Source organism: Nomia melanderi, chromosome 1 (assembly GCF_051020985.1).
Source record: "Nomia melanderi isolate GNS246 chromosome 1, iyNomMela1, whole genome shotgun sequence".
NCBI lineage: Eukaryota > Metazoa > Arthropoda > Insecta > Hymenoptera > Halictidae > Nomia > Nomia melanderi.
The window spans coordinates 3759450-3776229 of record NC_134999.1 but is presented as its reverse complement, the minus strand read 5'-3'; the positions used below and the strand labels follow the sequence as shown (position 1 = coordinate 3776229).

At 34.5% G+C, this 16780-nt stretch overlaps 2 protein-coding genes across 4 annotated transcripts in view; both read left to right on the top strand.

Moving 5' to 3' along the window:
- The window catches only part of LOC116433167 (E3 ubiquitin-protein ligase MIB1-like), a 411486-nt gene that overhangs the window by 66318 nt on the left and 328388 nt on the right, over positions 1-16780 (top strand). The window lies entirely within an intron of this gene.
- Positions 1-16780, top strand: part of LOC116430223 (mind bomb 1) — a 676416-nt gene that overhangs the window by 579098 nt on the left and 80538 nt on the right. Inside the window, exon 10 of one of the 3 annotated variants that reach the window (XM_076372786.1) lies at positions 8191-8297. The exons of 1 other annotated variant lie outside the window; for it this stretch is intronic. In XM_076372786.1, coding sequence (XP_076228901.1) covers positions 8191-8200 — 10 coding nt within the window. In that variant the 3' untranslated portion in view covers positions 8201-8297. Of the gene's footprint in view, positions 1-8028; positions 8168-8190; positions 8298-16780 lie in introns of those variants that run through there. One more of the 3 variants, XM_076372762.1, reaches the window with a different exon arrangement.

The following is a 16780-nucleotide window of genomic DNA, read 5'->3' as shown; positions in this document are numbered from 1 at the left end:
TGTCCGTCCCATTTTGCCCATTCTATCCCACGGTTTTTCCTTACAGGATCGCGCCGTCCGCCCCGGCGAATACGATTTACTCGCTGGAAATGGAAAGACGAATTACGCTGTTTTTCTAAAACCCACGCTCGCCCCGCGAAAAATATGGACACCGCCCCGCGTTCCTGCGCTTCCGTCTTCCTCCCTTTTCCTGCGTCAATTCCTTTTTGGCTTCCGGCCTCTCCGCTTTCTGCTCTGGTTTTTGCAACCCCGGGAATACTGAGAAATTTCGTCGAGGATAGATGTTGTGTTTGTTTACCGTGTTGTGTACTTGGAGAATTTCAGTTCTGATGGTGGTGTTTGTAGTGAGCCGTGAGAAGGTGTTGATGAAATGGAAATGGGAAGATGAGTAAATAAAAGCAACGCGATGATGCTTGTGTTCGACTTTAATATACAACGTTGGGATGTTCCCTTGGAACTAGATATTGAGTTTAGCTTTTTTCAATTAACTGGGATGAGAGACTGATTAGTTGCTGTGGGAATTTTTCTAGAACGACTGCTAAGGGGGCAAAGGGAATGGCTGTCGGCTCTTCTTAATTAAATGACGTATTTTTCTTTTATTTGAGAAGCTCTTACTAGACGGTGTTACATCCACTTGAAGCAAGGTTCTTTTTAGCTTTATATAATTAAGCGAGTGTTATAAAGAATACTTTTCTTGAAAGAAACTTTGATGGAACGTTGATAAAGTATTTTAGATAAATAATATTCTTGGATTTTTAAACACTTGTCATGTCTTGAATGAATATTATAAATGCTATGAATATTCTATAACTTGAATGTAACTAATGTAAATATCAGAAATTAACCGCGAAACCGTTTAACTGTGTATAAATATGTACTTCAATCTGTTAATAGACTTGCAAGAAAATATTAGAAGTCTATATATCTAATCATATTGTATAATCTCTCAATTATTTAAAACTCAAAAAAATTTCGCCTACAACGCTTGCTATTTTCAAACGAATAAATTATAATTAAATAAATAAAATATCTATGTATTTTCATCAATTAAAAATTCGTTAGTAAATGAAACTACATAATCGTTTCTTATAAAAATGATGTAAGTTTATTGACTACCATTCAAGGAAATTTATTGGTATAATTAATTGTCATAAAAATCATTTATACAATATATGCATTTATATTTTAATGCATATGAACTTGAGCAAAGTCAATATATCTTATTAGTATTGTTTCTCCATTAACCATTAATTATAATGCAAACCCTTACACATTCAGTTATTCCATAAATAATGCAACATTTATATATTTCTCTTATTTTCCAAAGTTCAGATAAACAACATTTTTTCATCTAAAATACATTCTCTTCCATTATCCATAGATTATCTATCTGTAGACGTAATTAAGTAAAAAAGAAGTTAAGAAAATGTTTGATCATCCTGTAGATAATGCGGTTTCTTTACATGTATTTTATTCTTAGTAATTAGGATAAACAAAACACTTTCTTAACACTAAAACGACCAAGTAGATCAAAATGACCCATTTCTCATTTCTTCTGTTTGCAATCATTAAATACATAACAAATATTTCCCTAAAAAATTTTATCAAAGAAACTGATTTAACAATACACAAACTGAACTGTAGATCAATGAAAGTTTCAATAGGTGCGCTTTTGGAGTTTCTACAGAAAAATCTCAAAAAGTCAATCTAACTGCTCGGTAGTTTTAGTGTTAAGTGCGAAGAAAAATGATCCTACTCCACTTCCACAATAAACGGTTCACACAATAATAATCGTCACGATCTTCATATCAGGTTGATGCCAGCTGTGTGGCAAGTCGCCGCGATGAAACGGTATCTTTTCTTTCCCGTAATCACGTACACAGGAGGGTGGCGATGGTGGTCGTGTTGGTGGTGGTGATGCTAGCAGGCCATTAAGTCGAGTTAGCGACGCCGGTACACGCCCTGAGGAATCAGGCGGGGACCTTATTCCGGCACGTCTGATAAACGGAAGAACAACGGCTCGTCTGGCTGACTGGATGAGTGGCTGGCTGACTAGCGTGATTAGCTAAGTGATTGGAAACCCCACCCTGTCGGTTCAGTCCGCCCATACCCATAACCCATTACGCGCTGAATCGACGGGGCAACGATTCAACTTCTTTCCCCGTATGAATCAAGAAATCGCCGCCAGGCCAGAATAATCTTATTGGCGGCCCGTGTTCATTCACCGGGCTTCCGAATCGTTAGCCGCGCAGCCTCTATCTGTGTACGCTCAAAGAAGAGTATTCTATTGTCGTCGACCTCGTTGGCGATAGCTCTCTTTACCTATACACAGTGTGTCACATTTATATCAATCCTTCTGACGGTACGTAAAATTGATGGTTTTAGAAATGTTGCAAACATAAGTTGAATTGTTTGAGAAGCACGTATATAAAACTGGGTATGTGTACACGAGAAAGAATCTCATTGTTGGTAGCTTCCTCCGCCTATACACAGTGTGTCACATTTATATCAATCCTTTTGACGGCATGTAAAATTGATGACTCTAGACATGTTGCAGACAAAAGTTGAATAGCTTTGAGGAGCATATAATTTGACGTCAGTAGTTTTTTGTAGATGTATACCTATTGGGTTATCTTGTAAATAATGCAGTTTTTATACTTATCTTAAGTTTTTAAAATAGAAATATAAAAAAACTGCATTATTTATAGGATAACTCAGTACATGTTTTGTAAGTGATATATGAAGATCAACTGTGTTTTTATAAAATAAATTGCATATCTGTGAATGTGTTGTTTATGCTAGTTGCAAATTGTCACTATTTACCAAAAGTAACTTAACCGTTTATGATAAAAAACAATTAATTCAAGAAATACATGTTACTTTGGATATTATGTAATGTATAAGCTTACTTTCTTAAACTTCCTTAATCATTAAAGATATTCGAAAAAATATTCTATAATTTAAATACACAGATTTGTCCAATTTGTAAGTGATTAGTCAACAATTTCTAACATTCTCATAAAAGTTATTGAAATTCCAGAAGACTTTTCTGTTTCAAATGTTACACGGAGTACATTAACTTACGTAAACATTCTTCTCAAATATTTTCACAAAAAGTTTTAAATCTGATGATTTTGGCAAAAATTCAATGTGTCTACTGCGTGTAATTCAATTAATTGCGGTGCAAATTATAAACCAAGATAGTAATAAATATTTGGTCACTTGAAAATAATCTAGATTCTAACACTTACACTGTGTGTAATGCATTAAAAAATACGTTATTCCATTTGCTAGAAACTGTTTACGTCAAATTATTCGCTCGGCAAAATTGTTCAACGTTTGTTTGCAACGTTTTTGGTATTATAATACATTTCGCAGAAATTTTAGGGGACCGGTGTAAATGGTATACTCTGTATAAATATAAATATATACATATGTAAGTATATAGGTACATTGAAATCTGCGAATGATATATACAATATCACGTTGATATTTGATTTCTTATAGGGGAGAAACGTGTTCTTGTTACTCAGGAAGGATTAGGGAACACGCGTGATTGATTGCAATCGTTAAAGTGATTTGTTTTCCTGATTCTATTGGAGGCGGGGAGCTGATACGTGGGGCCGTGGATTGGATTGCTCGCTTGCGAGAGATTAAGACGACACCGTTTGCAAAATTCATCGAATGCGTGTTAATCATTTCCTTTGATTCTATGCATAAAATGAATCAAAAATGGTTTATTCTATACACGAAAAGGACACTTTTAACTAAGTTTAGTTAAGATAACTTTAGCTTTCAACTAATTCTAGCTAACTCAGTCTAGTCTTCAATCTAAGAGAACACCTACAGATTTATACACATTGATTTAATTTAGTTTGTAAACTTCGATTCCCTTTCATTTCGTATACATAACATGCCAAGTCAGAATAGAAATAAATACATTTAGGAATCTTAAACAATATTAAAAATACCTAAATTTAAAAATTACCAAAGTACAATTCCACCACTATATAATTCCACAGACACCACCTGCGGCAGTTGCATATCACATACAGTAATTCCAACATACATTCCTGTTGATAAGAACTTCGAAACTTGCATTGTAAACAAATATCAATCGTTTAAATTCGGCAGTTCAGGAGATACCAATACTCTTGCGGCTCACTGTATATAATCAAAATTATTATTTCATTAACACATTAACATAAAGGTTATTCGGCAACTGATTAAATCCACTCCGATTGAAACAATTACACGAGTGTATATCTTAATTGTCTATTTTCCAATCTCCGATCTTCAACATTTGAATCAATGAACATCAATTTTTCTAGAGACAATAGAACAAGCTACACAACAAACGATCATAAGCCTAGTGTTAAAATCGATCAAAGAAAAATCAAAGACGCCGTGGTATATTGGAGTTCTCCCTTGAAAAGGAAAAGAAAAATTGATAAGGGTCGTTTTTGTTATGAGCTCCTCGATTGAATAATTCCGGGAGAAAACGTCGTTATCGGGGCCGATAAATAACGGGGAAGAGAAGGAGAAATTATCGGGATAGTAAATTACATTTTTTCCTCTGGATATTAACGTTCGCCGCGAATAACCGAGCCGACGTTAAATCAGCCCCGATACAGCTATTTACCGGCACAGTAAACACCGGGAGGAAGCCGTAGAGGAGAATAAAGTGGACAGCGGAAAAATCGGATAGCTCGGGCTCTTCCGAGCGATTCGCTCGTTCCTGTATATCCCCTTTAGAGGATCGCGTTACGACCTGGTCACTCTGTAACCCAATAGCGGCCCGACACTTTTCTGTTGGCTGATAATGTCGCGAATAAACTCGCCGGACGGCCACACGCGACAAATTGAATCGCATAGAAGCGTCGTTTTAAGCGACACCCCGCCCCTCCTCGCCGCGCCGCGGAACCGGTGGTCCGTTCGACGGACTGAAACGGGAGTTCCGCGTGAATCGGCCGCGCGACTACGCTCCTTTAAGCGAAAGGCCTCCAATTAACGGACTTTAGGGGCGACGCGACGGCTGCTTCAATTATTGGACTCATAACGGTATCGATTGTGACGTAATGGATATTACCTTCTTTCGCTTCTGGCATTTAATAAAATGCAATCTTGCGCCCGCGGAAAGAATCCGTCCGGCAACTGGAAATCCATTTTCGATAGATTGCCTTCGAAATCCGTTCGAGTGGGTTCCAGGCTGCGTCTGTAATTATTTCTCTCTTGTGTTTTGTTCGCTGCTCTGTTTCTTTTCTTTTCTCTTTGTTTTGTTCCTTACTTCTTGCAGAGAAACCCCGTTGAATGTGCAATTAAATAAAATTGAATAGGGGTTTCTCTTTGTCCTTTGTTTCCTTTTTTTGTTTAAGAGGAAAACGGTGTGAGCTTTGTTTAGCGGTGACAAGTATTCAATGCTTTGTTGACTTCCTTCGTTCCCGTCGTCTTGTTTTTACTGTGATACGCTTTTTGTTCGCGGGACAGTGTCGCGTTCGTTTGAGAAATTTATATGGAAAGTTTTGAATTTTATTCTGAGATCGAGGGAAGTGTGTCACTGATGTATGCTGATAGTAAGAATAAATAAGCTGAATTCAATTCAGTATTGATTTCTTTAATTATATATATCTCTATATATACATGAGAATGTATAATAAATTATTTTAATTTCTGTTATTCTTAACATTTTATTATTTATTTCTGTGAAAACTTATTTACAATATTAGCATTGAAGTTTATGTATTATTAACTGCAACGTTAATATATTTTCCATTGTTTCCTGTCAACGCTTTCTAAGCTTAAAAACGTGAAGCTTTATGAAAATAAACCACTGAAAGGCAGCGCTATAAATGACATTCCCGAAACTTTCACAGCAACCCTATCACCAGAATAAACTCAGAAAATTCACCAGAAACAATGAAATCAGCTTCAAGGCACATTCTCAATTCACTAAAAACGTTCCCCATTCCGGAATACCCTAGAAAAGAATCCAATTCAGAGAACCTTGCTCGAAGGGACTCGATTCCCGTTATTCCAGCCTTCCTCAAACGAAGCACGCACACGATTCAGGTCATTAGCACAACATTCCATCGTCACGCGTCTCGCGTAAAGTTAATTCAAGCCCGCTGCGCGGCGCAGAGTCGTTGCAACGTATCGGCCAGCGATGCTTCGAGCCCGCAAACGGCCCTTCAAAATTCACATCGTTAGCCTTGAATGTCGCAAAGGTGTTTCGCATCCGCGATCCGCGGTCGGGCTCTCGCATTCGTTGGCCGGCTATGTCAGTCCCGCTCGGACTGAATAAGTTTACGGTTACGAAGGGTGGAGGCCAGGGGCGATGGTTAAGTGGCGGGAGGGATTGCAAGAGGGTCGATGGTCGAGGGCTGCGGACTCTGGACCGACACCGTCGCCACCGGTGGTTTTGAAAGATACGCTTAATAAAGCCGGCTAGCACTCTCAGCGTGCGGCCCGGCGGTGGTCTAATATCAACGCAAATACGACTGCTTTGTATGCTAATTGACTCATATACATAGGTACGCCGGCCCGTCCTACATTGCCAGTCGCTAAATAGATAGACTCGATACGCGCGACGGGGCAACCAGGAATACGACATGCGCTGGAATGAAGCTCATTTGCGACCACACGCTTGTAACTTCGCGTCAGCCTCTTTCCGCGCCCGTTGACAGCTTTCGGATGTCCGGCTGGTACGCGATTTGGGATTTGCGTCTGCCGGGGCTGCTGATGCTTCTGACGTATCCGTTTGGATGGGCGGCTTGGTCGTTTAGATTTCAGGTCTAAGAATGAATTGGGTATTGCTTTTTTTTAATCTTTTAGCTACGGCGGGAGTAGCCGCGCAACTATACCTCTGTAGAAGGTTTGACGTGGTATGCGTATCTTAAATGAGTTGTTCGGAAGCTAATGCTAATACACTGAAATGTTTCGTTTGAAAATTTTATTTAATGTACATTTTTAGTCCGTAAATTGAAAACGACGCGATCGTTTGATTCCAGAGTTGAAAAGTAAATTACAGATTTCAATTTATTTGTTCCTCTGTAAATATTTTTCCAATTGAAAAGTAAATTCCATTGCAACAACCGTTCGTTCCTTTCAAAGGTTTTACAGGTTCGAAATAATAGGAATTTAAATGATTATACAAACCTCTTCAAACATACACGAAATGGGCAAAATTCCGTCGGTCGTTTTTCCTGATTACCGAAAGTCACCAATCAAAATTATGCTGATAAATTATTGCACGCATTTGTGCAGCTTGTTCTGCATACGTTTAACGCGCTCGTGTTACGACAACAGGGGCCGCATTTCGTTTTGAAACTGAATCAACGCGTTAACGCGCCCAGCATATTATTACACGTAACACTGCCGCAAACAATAATTAAGAGCGCAGCCACAATTTATCTATCATTAACGAAAATAAGCAAACCGCTCCGAATTTCGAAAGGCTTCGTCTCATGAAATCCGTGCAACGCGTAATAATAGCTTAAAATTTAGATTTCCAATATTTCGAGACATTATAATATTGATTTAACTGCGGTGAACGTTATTTGTTTGTTACCTGAACTGTTCAGATACTAGTGGTTCCATGAAAATTTATTGACTGCAGTCTGCGGAATTATTGAAAGTTCGTTTCTAGGGAAATAAATTAATTAGTCTAACGTTCAGTAAACTAATAAACATAATTGTATATTGTGTATGAAGTTTCTAAACAATTTACGGTTAATGTGTTTCATGTTTATAACAAACATATATTCATATTGTATAAAATAAAATAATGATAGCACTGGAATTTAATAATTCCTAATTTCGATATGTTTTTCTAATTATACGTTTACCACTGTAACATTATTATGAATTTCTTATTTTTATACGTTTAATAATGATTTACACTTCAGTTGCCGTTTAAGTTACGTATTACAATATACATTAGTGGTAATGTTATATTTCATATTTCAATGAAAAGGTAACGTAATGCAATGTCATGCAACAACAACTTATAATTGCTTTTTTTTGTTACAGGTATGTACCAGTTTCTATTATGAAAGCGGAAATACGGGTAAGTCAAGAAACAATAAACAGATATTCTATTTTATTAGACTTTTATCTATTCTTCTTTAAGAATAGATAGAATCAGTAATTAACAAATTCTGTATTGCAATACGGTTTTACTTTATTTTGCAGTGTAGCATAGGATAAGCAAGGTATTTCATTTTTTTCACAGTAGTGCAGTAAGTTCGTTACAAATGATTGTCGAAGTAGAAATTATGAAATTGGCGTAGACGTTATTACGATAAGATGAAGATGCAAAAATGAGAATGTCGAAATAATTTTTACAGTTTACAACAAGGAATTTAATGCAGCACTTTCTGCCACATTTACACGTTGAACTAAATTTTTGTCATAACTCAACAGGATTCAGTACATGATTTCCTAATTGTATTATTGAATTCAATTCTTTTTTATTTTTTTACGTAAAAAAGTAAAAGCAGTGACATAAAAATCTTATGTTTAACTTTTCGTTTTCAAAAAAAGTTAGTTTTTATGAATCACAAAATACGGTATGTACAGTATCATTCCTTGACTTTTGCCCATTGAGTCATTATACACAAAGAGATAATTACGTTACATTCTGCAAAAAAAAGCTTATCACAGACTAAAAATGTTATTTTATATTATTCATTTTTCTAGGACTATTAGTTGCCTTATACTTTTGACATTTCTAGCAACATCAGTCACCTTATACTATTCATTTTTCCAGCGACATTAATTACTTAATATTATTAACGTTTCGACTAATGTTACGCTGCCATTTCGTAGTTTACATTTCGACAGTTAAAGAAAGCATACAATTAAAACTACCAGCGATTTATATCCATAAAAATTGTTGTTCACGTGGAATCCGCCTGGAGAACTTTCCCACGAACCTAATGTGTCCGACTCAAACGATTCTTCGTACGAAATTAAACGAACTCGATGCAGTGTAGCATTGAGCGTGGCGCACTGTTAATGGTCACCATTCGTTGCTCCGTTATTCACAACGGGCGATGGAGTACGTTCCATTATACGCTCGACGCCGTTGAACTTGAGCACGAGGAAACCAAGCATGTCAGCACGGACTCGCCTCATTTTACATTCCAATAAACCGGTATTAGCCACCGTAATAAATACTCCTCGTGCATTGTTTGCGCCAATAGGGGCCTCATCCGTCTGCCGATTAAAGCTGACGTTGCAGAGGCAGCCGAGTGACCTGATACGAATCCACGATTAATGTTATTCCCATCGAACAACTTATCTACAATAATTGAAATATTACTGATAGATAAAACGCTTCAGACATGACAATAAAAGTCCTCTAGCGTCTGGTTATTGCTGGTGGACGAATGCGCAGTCAGCACCAGAAATCACTTTTGCAGCCTCAATTTTTATGTTTTCATTTTATAGATCCGATTATGCTGCTCGTTATATTTATGAAGGATTTTAAGTAGTAGAAATGTTAATAACATTTACAATTAGGCGTTACTTCATATTAGATATAGTTATTCGAATCGATATTTCTTGTTACATGAATACACTATATTTTGTATTTATTTCTTAGAGAAGTTTTTTTCCATCTTCTTGATGTTTTTACTAGTACATTACGATGTATAGTGAATTATTTGGATTGCATTTTTAGGTTTCATTGTTATAGAGAGTGATTAGTTTTGATCCTTAAATTTGTAGCTTTCGATACTACGTTTAAGAAATTGTGTTCATCATATAATAATTTTTAACGCTATATATTTGATACTTGTTCTAAGGTTTTGGGTTAAAATTAACCCCTTGTATTATAATATCGTGTCAGACTTGTGACGAAAATTTCGAACACAGGTTAACAACTGTAACTGTCATGTTCAATTCAGTTAAAATTAAATATTATTTTCTATTATCAACTGTTAATTATCGCATATTATAATATAGCGTAGTTGTGAAAAAAATCATGGAACATTGGTTTAAACTAAATTAAGGTCAGCATTGATATTACGAGCTTAATATAATCACCCTTCTGTATTTTTTCGAATTCTCTGTTACTAGGAACATACTTTGTACTTGGAAATATGTGCAAAATACAGTTATTTGGTTGTCAAAGTTACGTCGTCGGCGAAATAAAAATTCTGCAGTGTAAGCAATGCTGTTCCCGCGTTCCGCAACTGAGAATATTGGTTCTTGTTTCTCACCAAGTACATTCTATGCATTACTATCCCTGCCTCTTGCATCGCTGAATTTTCTTTCCAAATTCATTGCAACACTGCATGCAATTCGTTAATTTTAATAAAACACATAAAAACTCGTTTGAATCAGTATCCGTAAAGACATTCCGCTTGCTTGACACGAACGCGAATTTCTCCTGAAACAGTCTCGGCATTAAAAAGAATCCTGACCATAAAAAAGTTCATAAACGTCGAATCCTTCTATCAAATTGATAATCAGATTGAAACCGTTTTACATTTATATGACAGATTTATCAGCGCGCTGTTCGCGAAGAAGTAAAAATTACAAACGACATTCACCCGTGATCTTCGTTAGCCAGTTGTCTACCCTGTGCTTTCGTTTGTTTTCTCAACCGTTACATCGTATGATTTTGCCCAGTCGTTTGATCGATTTAATGGAGATGATCGGCCAACTAGCGAGTGCGTTAATTCGAATGAGCCACCATAAAGGACGATCCAAATTTCTGGAATGAACGATAATGACCATCCACTTTTCAACCGGAATCTGGCCGTGAGTCAGAATTCACTCGATTCATCTGAATTTCCATAGACTATTCTGAATAGTATCCACGGCTTTGAATGGAATATTAATAACTTCAACCGGAACACACGGGTATATAATCATTCATATTCATGTATTTTTTCCCTCCCCCTACTATAATGGGGAAGAATCCAGGCATTAATTTTCCTCCAACGTTTCGCTCGATATTGATTGATAACGTTTTTGAAATGTCACCGTTTTCCGCGTACCACAGTTTTTGCTCGTTACTGGGAAAACACTTTATCCGTGACAAACGCGTTCGGATTATATACAGATTTCTGACAATCATCGTGGCCGTATCGCGGCGTTGATTCGTTAAAAACTTTATCGACAATGAGGTTTGTTTCAAAGTAATATGAAATGGATTTGATACACGTGTAATTTGTGAAACATAATTTATTTCGTAATGTTACTTTATTTTGTAATGTCATTTTGTTTCATTATGTTATTTTATTTTGTAATCTTATTTCATTTCATAATGTTATATTATTCAATTTATAAAGTTTTATAAAGTCAATTTATAAACATTAATTTAACGCCAAACGTTTTACGGTCGAATTTAAAATCTGATTTAAAATTCTGCACTTCCTTTTATTCATTTAACTTTGCGTCGATTCTTATATTGTCTGATGAATAAGGTTTTCAATTTCTTTATTTTTTGTTTCTTTTTCACTGAGAAATATTTATTGTGTATATGTGAAAAGTATGAAATAAAACAATACACTTTTATTATTTGAAAGATCGTGAATAAAAAAGTTCACTTAAAAAAGAAAATGTTAAAAGTTTATGATTATTAATATTTACTGCATCAAACATGAGCGTTACACATATCCGTGTATAAAATTTTACCAACAAAATAACATTAGCGATCGAATGAACAGCATGGGGAAATAGTCATCATCACTCGTGTGTATCGGTCTGATCAAGCGCAGTTATTACTACTAACACTACCTTTCGATCGCTCATACCGCCTGACCAAGCGTAGTTGTTACTACTGGCACTGCCATTGGGTCGTTTGACTCGTAGCTCGTCGATAAAAACACACCATAAAGTGGCCATGTAACAGTCGTAACTATGTCGATTCCACGGATTCCCAACGAGCTAGGATGTCGTCCGTGTTCGCGTCTACCATGTTTAAAGCTACGGCAGCGATACAAACGCCTCGTTACGTATTCCCTTCCGCGACCGTCGATATTAGGTCACGCCGATAAACGATTCGATTTTATACACGTAGAATTTACTTGTATCGTATTATGGATGAGGAATATTTCGAACTCGCTCGGTATGGCTTTTTAACAAACGACGAATCATGCGATTTTCAAAATGTAGTTTGTAACTTATTTCATTTTTTAATTATTTCAAGTTTCGAATGATTTAGTTAGTAAGCGAGATATTCAGTCCAATAATAGTAATTTGTTTAATGTTAATTCTTTTTATATACGCCGGAAGTAATTAATAAAAATGTTCAAAAAATAGTAGCACAGATGACTGAAGAGATATTTTGAGGAGAAAAGTTAGAGCGCGAGAGAATAATAATATGTTGTATAAAGAAATATACAGAAATACAAAAGGGTGGGGTAAAAATTACAGTAACATGGAAAACTAAAGGAGGGAATATATAAGCAACATATGTTAACACGAAATTAAAGAAGAAATTTTTCAAATATACATATTAAGAAACCAACAAAAAGATGAATAAAGTATTGATAAAGTTAATATTGAAAAGTACTGTTGAAAACAAACATATTGATGTTTCAAACGTAGATATTGACTTCAGTTATTAAACTATATTTTCTATCATGTTGCAAATTCCTATTCCTAAAATTTATTTACCAACAGATTTAAAAAATATATTTATCATTCTACATACATTTTACATTTTTGTATTTTTACGAATAAAATCCTGTTTCTAAAATATATTTATGTACTAACACGTATTATTGATGGATATACAATACGCTACTGATTTATATATCTAATGCATATAAATTCTACGATCATATGGCAAAATGTGAAGTATCCAAGTATCATCAAAATTGAGATAATCATTTTAAAATCTGTTTACGATAAATCTTCACATTTATTTATTGAATAATATACTTTTCTAATATATTAATCTTATACTAAAATTCAGAAAAATTTGTCACAGAAAAGTGTTAATATTAAATGATGTTTTAATTATGTTGCTGTATAAAAGTGTCCCCTTGCTGTCTGGAAATCGTTCGGGAGACTTCTGGTTGCTGTTTCATTTTTAACTGGAGACAGCTACTACTCTTTGTAATTCCCCGTCATATTACAATTATAATCACGAAATGTAGCGGCCGCGGAAACTTCGTTTAGAAATTCCGTCCCCCGGGTCGTAACCACGGAACTTAATAATTATTAGAATTATTACAAATTCCCCCAACGATACGAAACTTTTTCCTCGTTCTGTTTGCAGTTCTAGTCGACGACACTCGGTGCGACGGCAGCAGAATGTTTGAAATTAGTGTACGCCAGCTTGCATTATTACAATTTTCGTTATTTAAACTATGAACTCATACAGAACTGTGGCATTTTATTTTTAAACAATGTAGGTGTCCTTTATTTTTTCAGTGTTTGCCATTATATATTCTCGTAACATAGAAAATGTTGATGGTGAATATATTTATTGCCTCGTTTTATAAAAAATGGTCCACATAATTCTTACAATTCTATTTTCAATATAAGTGGAAAAAGGCTATGAAACGAGAAAACAGTATAGTTGAAAGAGAACTATATATATATATATGGAATCATGTATTCTTTCGAGTGCATTGATCCATGTGCATTCAAAAATTTAATTACTTTTTTAATAGAAGTGTATTGCATGTAAAAAACTGTACAAAAATTTTTCTATTTGTGTCTTTGTGTTCGGAAAAATCAAATTTGAACTAGTTTTGTCGGCAGATAGCTGAACGCAACTCTACTCGACAAATTTTTAAACCAAATTTAATCGAAAACAAAGTTTCAAACGAAAAAAAGGTATTTTATACTTTTTGTTTACTTTTCATGTATTATATTGTTTTTTATACTATTGTTTGTACTATGTACTATATATTCGGTAGAGTCAACGCGTGTCTGCTTCACAAATGTTTAATCTTGATTTACTCCAAAAAGAGATGTTAAATGAAAACATTTTATTCTTCGTTCTTAATTTATGTGTGCAGACATAATCACCCCTTGTCTGAAAATTATATGTTAGAAAAGACACTCTGTAGATCGTGTGTATAATCCCTGTTTATTGTCTGTTGCACACGGAAATTTATTTCCTTTATATAGAATTTCTTCCCCTTAGCACATATAAATTACTATTTCGACAATTAGAAGCATCGATGATTTTTGACATCTTTAATATTTTGATTACCACATACCCAAATGCAATCGATGTCATTTTTTGCATACGTTCAAAAATTAATTTTCTTGGCAATGTATCAAACGAACCGAATTTCGTTAAATGTATGAGATATAAGAACAGTAGAGCAATCTATATGAAACAATTTTGATTTTTTAGTTTCTACTTTGATAAGACAGATTGTTTTCTTAAATGAACTTTATTTAATTATTTCTTTGTTTTACCTTATTATTTAATAAATCACATCGAAAGAAGTAAATATTTTAAACAAATAAATTTCATTTTAACTAGTTCAGAGTTAAAGGCACAAAATCAATATTAAATATATAAATATTATCGATTATAAAACATATAATGTATGCTTTGAAGTTTGGCGCGCATTTGGAATATTTCTAACATACTTCTAAATTGTCAACGTGTTAATAAAGAAGTACATATTTATTAGTACATTACTTTCGAATGCTGTTTTCCGTGTTTATAAACACGGAGCAGTCAAATCCAGGTATTGACTGATATTACGTTCTCCTCCTTCCAAACTTCGTTCTGTTTCGAACGGTGTTTTCCAACTGCCGCCTATACAGTATTAAGAATCCAGGTAAAGACCTAAGCAGCTTATTCTCTCGTATTCCAGGCACAAAGTATTACTTTCGAGTTTACTTTCGAATCCGGCTGGTTGAAAATCTAGTTATCGTTTTGTATAAATTCGCCTACGCACTTTTCCAATAAGTTTTCCTTTCTGAGCTCTTCATAAATAGCTTGTTTATTGAACTTTAGTGATAGTAAATTGTTTACATTCTTTTTAAAATTGTATACTAAGTTACAATATTGATGAGTAATTAATAGATTGTAAGTGGTTATTTTATTGATCGCTATAAGAATACGTTTGCTTTTGCAACTTTTTTTTATATCCGAACATTTTCTTTCTAATGCCCATATAGTGGAGCATTCAAAAAGTTCTCGAAAAATATAAATAAGAAAACAGCAAAGTGAATTTAGCGCTTTATTTTTCAATATGTACTCCATTTAAGTTAAAAGTACTAATACGTCGTAAAATAAATTTCAACGAGTTTACATATATATCAGTTAATTATAAATATAGAAATTATTCTATTTTTTCATAATTCTATTTATGTAGTTTTTGAAAAAATTGATGTATCGCAGTAAGATTCAGAATTAACGATAACCAGTTAAGTCTTTGAACCACCCTACCGTAGTTATTGTGCTGTACCTATTGAGAATACTGCGATACATTCTTCAGAAAACATACTTTAAGCCCTTCTAACTTTACCAATTTTGCCCGAATGGACCAGCAACTCGTGACAAACATTTTTGGCATATTGTATTTCAAGAAAACGTCTACACCAAGCAGTTTTCGAAAAGTTTTAATTGTTATTGGAAGAGATCGGTGAAAACGTGGTACACTCGAAAGAAAACTGTAACGATTTAAACTGGTATGGCATAAATAAAATTTGTGTTTTTAACATGCATTAATGAGTTTGTTAACAAATTAGTCTAACTGAGATTATTATGCTTTAGCCTTTCACATTTCTTATGACACAGTTTGTTACAAGATATTTTAAGCAAAAACAAGAATATCAGTGTTTTAAAGTTGGGCTAATTTTATCTTGGAGGTTATAATATAATAACTGCATGGAATAAAATATTTAAAGGAAACGTGGTATTTATGTGATCTAAGGGCAATATTGATTTTTATATATGTCGTAACATATTATTTTGTATATATAAGTTCACTGCTTCTAGTAGAGTGAATCAGGGAGTTTATAACAATATCCCCTAATTTACTGAAGAGAAAAGATCGTATTTATCAATGTACAGTTACATAACCTCAATACCAGTCGTCAAAGGAACAGCGAAAAGTCTAAGGCTGACAGTAAGATACTCGAGACGTACTCGAATGAAGAAGCGATAGCCTTGAAGATACAAGCTGCCATGTTGCTTCTTTTTTCCACTTACTGTTGGACTAAATAGACTTGCACTATCTAGTGTATCAGACTCTTATTCTTCAGATGTACGTTTAATAATTTGCATATTTACCAACCGAAATCCGTTTTCTATTTTTTATTTATTTAGTGTCTTGTTCATTTTTTAATTATTAGTTCTTAATACACACATGTTTAGATTAGATTTGGTTATTTGAAGAATGTGTACTATTTACTGTGCAATGTATCTTGGTGAACGAAAGTGCGATCTTGATGATTTGTTTCATTTTTAAAATTTTTGATGAGTGATACAAATGAGCCTGCATGTACAAGTGCAAAATCACATCCAACGTATAAGGAAAATTATTACTATACTTTTACTGAGAAATGTTACTGTAAAAAGGTCATCTACTCGAATAGTCGACGGATGTATAAAATTATAACATACGTTAACGAGTTTTTTTCAAGAATAAAATGGAAACTGTGATGGAGGAATTCTTTGAAACGATACTGTGAGTATAAAGATATTTATAGGAAAAAGGAATTAATTGCCTGTTAAATGAAATACCTATCGTGGGCGTGAAGTACATTTTTAATTTCTTCTCTTCGGGTCTTAATTGTCTACTGGGTCTCGATTTATCCGGACTATCCATCTCTTGATTAAGGCAGT